Below are 6,551 nucleotides of genomic sequence, written 5' to 3' on the forward strand. Positions count from 1 at the left end.
AACATGTTTCACACTACTTCCTGAGAATCAGACAAGATTTTTAACAATATTGATTGTTACCTAGTTGGGACGCATTTCTACTGAACCATGGGATCAATAAAAGCTGGATGCTAGCCTAGCGAAAATCTACTTACCCGAAAGAAGTCCCTCTTAGTCCGGGTGTGGTGGCTCACACCAGCGCTTTAGGAGGCCCAGGTGGGTGGATCACAAGGTCAGGAGTTTGAGACCAGCCTGGCCAACATGGTGAAACCACGTCTCTACTAAAAATACAAAAAATTAGCCAGGTGTGGTGGCAGTTGCCTATAATCCCAGGTACTCGGGAGGCTGAGGCAGGAGATTAGCTTGAACCCAAGAGGCAGAGGTTGCAGTGAGCTGAGACCGTGCCACTGCACTCCAGCCTGGGCAACAAAGCGAGACTCTGTCTAAAAAAAGAAAAGAAAAGAAAAAAAAAAAAAGAGTCCCTCTGAATTATCAGCATGTGTGTAGGCCTACAGATACTTCAGGAATGTATTTGCCATTATCATTAACTTGTATGTACATAGCAAGTGAAGATTCAACAATTTAGTTTTTTGGGCATACTCAAGAGTATGCACCTATAACCGTATGGCCCATTGTTAATCTCCTATACAGTCCATTCTAGGAATGTTTGGGCTTACTGTGCCATTTTTCAGTTCACCGCCTTCCCCTCTGCAATATACCTTTAACCCTTGCTAGGTCCTGGGTTTGGAGAGCCAGAGAACCAACTTTGGCCCTAGAGAAGCTGGATAGGTGGGAATATCTGCTTACAAAGGGCCTTGCAACCACTTCCTCTTGGAACCTTGGTTTCCTCTTTCTGAGTTGTCACTTTGAGTACCCTTTATTAAGTTAGAATGTAAAAACAGTTTCTCACTGATACATCTACAGTGCCTGAGATAGGGCCTGGCACAGAGTAAGTACTCAATAAATATTTGAATGGGGCTGAGCGTAGTGAGACCTGTCTCTACAAAGAATGAACAAAATTAGCCTGGGTGTGTTAGCACACGCCTGTAGTCATAGCTACTTGGGAGGCTGAGGTGGGAGGATTGCATGAGTCTGGGAGGTCGAGGCTGTAGTGAGCCAAGGTCACACCACTGCACTCCAGCCTGGGGGACAGAGCAAGATCCTGTCCCAGAAGAAAAAAATGTATATATTTCAATGGATAAAGAGAGGTCTTTGAGTTTCTGAGATATATATGGTGCTGTTTATCTAAAGTAAACAACTTTTCTGTAAACATTTTAAGGCTTTGCAGGCCAGCTGTAGTCTCTGTCACACATTCTTATGTGTGCATGTTTTTCCCAACCATCTAAAATTGTAAAGTGCATTCTTAGCTACCGGGGCAGGTTAAATTTGGCCCATGGGCTAGAGTTTGCCAACCCCTAACTTAAACCTTTGTACTAACTTTATGACCACTAACTACTGGATTTTTGTTGTTTGTTTTAGTTCTGGTGCCTGCTTTCTGTCTTTTTTTTTTTTTTAAATCACTTCTCTTGCTGATGTTTCTTGGTGCAGTCACTGTGCCATTTGTATTGGGGATTTTAATGTAATGCAAACTGGGAATAATAACTAAACTTGCTGGGGTTGTACATAAAGTTACTGAAAAGATGCTGAGTATTGACTCTGTGGCATTCATTATGCCCTTTTGTGGTTGCTGGATTTTAGCCGTCTTTAGGATATTTGAGCTTTAGGAGAAGCCAAATTCTGTATAAATGACTTGAAGTGCTAATGGCACAGATTTTGAAATCTCTGCCTGGATTTGAGTCTCAGCTCTGCCTTTTACTACTTGTGTGATCCTGAGCAAGTTACTTAGGATCCCTGTCCTCTGGTTTCCTCCTCTGTAGTGGTGGGGATAATAACATAGACATAACCTCAGAGCTGGAGTGTAGAGAAGGCTCCCTGGCAGATAGTGCTGTAGAAGTACTGGCCATTGCCATTACTCAGATGCTTGTGTTTGCTGATCCTCATAGTAAGGGCTCGGAGAGCACTAAGAGGAGGTGAGAATGCTGCTAGATTGACAGCTTGTCCCCAGATAGCCCATTCCTGAGAGCATCTTAGCTTTATTCCTGATTTGTGTTGTAGTTAGTAGTGTCTGTGGTAATTTTAACTAGTTTCAGGTTGGTCTTGAAAACCTGGAAAGGTTGGGGGTAAATGATTTGGTAGCAGTTCCCTTGTGATTTTATAAATTATCTTTGTAGAACTGCAGTGTGCTAATTCTCTGAGCCCAACACAATGAAGTCTGGGCCTAAAATCATAGGATTTCTTTTATTTTTTAAAATTTTTAATTCATTTCTTTTCTTTTCTTCTTTTTTTTTTTTTTGAGGTGGAGTCTTGCTCTGTCACCAGGCTGGAGTGCAGTGGCATGAAGTCAGCTCACTGCAACCTCCGTCTCCTGGGTTTAAGCGATTCTCCTCTCAGCCTCCCGAGTAGCTGGGTCTATAGGCGTGTGCCACCATACCCAGCTGATTTTTGTATTTTTAGTAGAGACAAGGTTTCTCCATGTTGGCCAGGATGGTCTCGATCTCTTGACCTCGTGATCCACCTGCCTTAGCCTCCCAAAGTGCTGGGATTATAAGCGTGAGCTACCGTGCCCGGCCTATTTTTTTTTTTTTTGAGGTGGAGTGTCACTCCATCACCGAGGCTGGAGTGCAGTGGTGCAATCTCAGCTCACTGCAACCTCTGCCTCCTGGGTTCAGGTGATTCTCCTGCCTTAGCCTCCCGAGTACCTGGGACTACAGGCGCCTGCCATCACACCTGGCTAATTTTTGTATTTTTAGAAGAGACAGGGTTTCACCATGTTGGCCAGGCGGGTTTAGAACTCCTGATCTCAAGTGGCCTACCTGCCTCGGCCTCCCGAAGTGCTGGGATTACGGGCATGAGCCACCATCCCCAGCCAAATCATGAGATTTCAATACTGCTGAACTTTGATTATGGCAAAGTGAACTACTGATTTGATTAAAGCTTGATGAGAGAGGTGGCTGGGGATAGTTTGAGATAAGGGCAAGGCAGGAAAATGCATAATCTTAGGTGGGCTCATTGTCATTGTACAATTCTTTTGGTCTGTGTGGCATTTGATCCGTCCTATGACTTAAGTTACGTTTATTTTTGTTTTTATTTTTATTTTGATTTATTTTATTTCTTTTTGAGAGACATGGTGTTGCTCTGTCACCCAGGCCAGAATACAGTGGCACAATCATAGCTCCATGTAGCCTTGAACTCCTGGGCTCAAGTGATCCTCCCACTCAGCCTCTCAAACAGTTGAGATTACGGTATGAACCACTGTGCCTAGCCTTAAGTCATTTTTAAATTTGTACTGAACAGTTTGTCCTTTCCTTCCATTAAATCATATTAGAAGTACAGAACTTGATATTTCCTGTAGCAATACAGTGTATCTTTGATGAAGTTTGATTTCAAGTACTTATTTTTCATAATTTAAAGCTATTTTTTATAGAGATAATTTTAATCAAATATTTGGATGTCGCTATTGCTATATGTGATATTAAGTATGGTGACCATAGTTTGTAAACTCCAAACTGGCAGCAGGACAGGAAATTTGTGTTAGCAAAGGCTTTTTTCTTACTGTTTGAATTTTTTAAAAATTAGGTACCATACAGAGAGGAGCACACAAATCGTTAAGAGTACGGCTCAGTGAATTCTCACAAAATGAACATGTGTAAACAGCAAGTAACAGAAGATTTACCTGCATCCTATAACCTCCCATTATTCCCTTGTCTAGGTACTCTCTCTCCACTGCACTCCCACCAAAAATAACCACTATGCTGAATTCTGATATCATAAATGAGTTTTGCCTAGTTTTGAGCTTTTGTGACTGGAATCGTACAGTGTGTATACCCTTTTGACTCTGTCCTCTTTAGTTTACCATTGTTTGAGAGATTTATCCATACTGTTCCAGGTCGTTGTAGTTAATTCATTCACATTGTTATGTAGTATTCCTTTGTGAGTAAACACAATTTCCATTCTGCTGTGATCCCAGCTATCCATTTGGGTCGTTTCCAGTTTAGGGACCATTACAAATAGTAATGCTATCTGTAATGCTATTTTGTGTTACTACAAATAGTAATGCTATTTGTAGCACAAAAATAGTGCTTTTGTGAACATTCTTATACATATCTTTTGATGAGTATATGTTTGCATTTCTGTTGTTTACATTATGTACCTACTAATGGAATTGCTAGATCATAGGAGATGTACATGTTAAGCTTTAGTAGATGCATTACATAATTATTAGTTATTATTGGTTATACCAATTTACTCTCTCACCAGTAGTATACAACAGTTTCTATATCTCTGATCTCCAACATTTTAGCCATTTTAGAGTTTGTGTAATAACACATTGTGGTTTTAATTTACATTTCCCTGATGACTAATGAAGTTGAGTACCTTTTTTGTGTTCTTTATAGCCATTTGACTGTCTTGTGAAGTGCTTGTTTGTCTTGCCTTTTCTTTTCCCCCTCCCCTCCCCTCCCCTCCCCTCTTTTTGAGACAGATTCTTGCCCTGTCATCCAGGCTGGAGTGCAGTGGTGCAATATCAGCTTACTATAGCCTCAACCTTTTGGGGGCTCAGGTTATCCTTCTATCTCAGCCTCCCAAGAAGCTGGACTACAAGCACACACCACCATGCTCAGTTAATTTTTTAATTTTTGTAGAAATGGGGTTTCACCATGTTGCCCAGGCTGGTCTCAAACTTCTGGACTCAAGTAATCCTCCTGCCTTGGCCTCCCAAAATGCTGGGATTACAGGCATGAGCCACCGCAGCCAGCCTTGGCTGTTTTTCAATAGGTTATAAGTAGAACATCTGTATATCCCTTCAATTTGCATATCATTCAGTAAGAGTTGCACTCTGGTAGTAGAAATATAGAAGAAGGAGAAAGAAGTGGAAACAAAAAGTCTATTTTCATGAGAAGACTTGGGGGCTAGTGTTCTCTCTGGCTCCAAGCTACTTATTCCTTACCAAAAGATGAGGATAAACTTATCTCAGACTCAGGCTGTCTCAATGCTGTCTTCCTATTCCATTATACACATATAACCCATATTTTTTTCACCAGCTGAATTTTGTTCCTAGAAAATTGATTTATCAGGAAAAAATTCCATCTTGCAAGGTGGTTCTCTTTAGAGTCTACTGTGTAACATAGCTCAGGACAAATTGCATGATGTCAGATAAGTTGGGTTAAGGAATAGACCTTATTGGGGAAAGAGAGAACTTGGAGGGCCAAGGTTAGCAGGAGAAGGAAATGTTCTCTCATCTGCTATCATTTCAGGAAGGGGCAAACCTGGTGTCTGTGTTCACAGGGAGGGATCCATCTATACGTGATTCTCCCTTCTTACCAGGTAGCATGGGAAAGCTACTGCTGTGGGGAGGAGGATTACACACAGGTTACTCGGTACCAGGCACCCTGGACTTGGATTCAGGCTGCCAGTTGTGTGAGAAACTGCCCAGCACTTGAAGGTTCTGAACCCGTGGGAGGTTGCACCTACCTCCCATAAGGAGGAAGCCTGTCGTCCCATGGGAGCTGAGCTTGGGTGCAGTCCCTCTTGCTGGCTTGTCCAGGAGTGAGCTCCAGGGTTGTTTGGGACAGTTCTGCTCATTGCATTACACTGTGTGTACATTATCTGTAAAGTTCCATGAAGAGAACTTCAGCTCTGTAACTGCAAGTTTTAACATGGAACAGAATTTTTCTCACCTGTATTGATTCTTAAGATTTGAAATTCTGTCAACAAGCATTTAAATTGTGTGGAGTTTTTTTTTTTTTTTTTTGAGACAGAAGGCTGGAGTGGCAGTGGCATAGTCTTGGCTCACTGCAGTCTGTACTTCCCAGGTTCAAGCGATTCTCATGCCTCGGAGTCCCGATTAGCTAGGTGTACGGGTGCACACCATCACACTGGCTAATTTTTGTATTTTTAGTAGAGACGGGGTTTCGCCATATTGGTCAGGCTCGTCTCGAACTCCTGGCCTCAAGCAATCCACCCGCCTTGACCTCCCAAACTGCTGGGATTACAGGTGTGAGCCACCATGCTTGACCGGCATTATGTTAAAAGAATAAATGTTCTAGGCAGCTGGGCACAGTGGCATGTTTCTGTAGTCCTAGCTGCTCGGGAGGCTGAGGTAAGAAGATCCCTTGGGCCCTGGAGTTCAAGTCCAGCCTGGGCAACATAGTCAGATCTCATTTTTTAAATAAATAAATAACTGTTCTAGAGACTAAAATTTCCTTTCACCATTAGTAATTTACTGTGGAATCTCCAAGAATGAACTTATTTTAGGTACTGAAAATGAGGGAGACTAAATGTTTTATACAGTGGTTTTTAGTAAAGTATGAGATTTGATGCATTTGATAGATGATAATGTTTTTTGTTTTTTGTTTTTTGTTTTTTTTTGAGACAGAGTCTTGCTCTGTTGCCCAGGCTGGAGTGCAGTGGTGTGATCTTGGCTCACTGCAGGCTCCGCCTCCCGGGTTCATGCCATTCTCCTGCCTCAGCCTCCCGAGTAGCTGGGACTACAGGTGCCCGCCACCACGCCCAGC

The 6,551-nt window shown here is 42.3% G+C and overlaps 1 protein-coding gene across 5 annotated transcripts in view; it reads left to right on the plus strand.

The window, feature by feature from the left end:
* Window positions 1-6,551, plus strand: part of ATXN3 (ataxin 3) — a 49,749-nt gene that overhangs the window by 2,289 nt on the left and 40,909 nt on the right. For 3 of the 5 annotated variants that reach the window (XM_011991767.1, XM_011991769.1, XM_011991768.1), the window contains exons 2-4: window positions 769-796; window positions 5,116-5,135; window positions 5,703-5,725. The exons of 1 other annotated variant lie outside the window; for it this stretch is intronic. In XM_011991767.1, the coding sequence (XP_011847157.1) occupies window positions 769-796; window positions 5,116-5,135; window positions 5,703-5,725 (71 nt within the window). Of the gene's footprint in view, window positions 1-755; window positions 797-5,115; window positions 5,136-5,702; window positions 5,726-6,551 lie in introns of all 5 variants that reach the window. One more of the 5 variants, XM_011991766.1, reaches the window with a different exon arrangement.

The sequence above is a fragment of the Mandrillus leucophaeus genome, unplaced genomic scaffold (genome assembly GCF_000951045.1).
Source record: "Mandrillus leucophaeus isolate KB7577 unplaced genomic scaffold, Mleu.le_1.0 Scaffold4, whole genome shotgun sequence".
Classification (NCBI taxonomy): Eukaryota; Metazoa; Chordata; class Mammalia; order Primates; family Cercopithecidae; genus Mandrillus; species Mandrillus leucophaeus.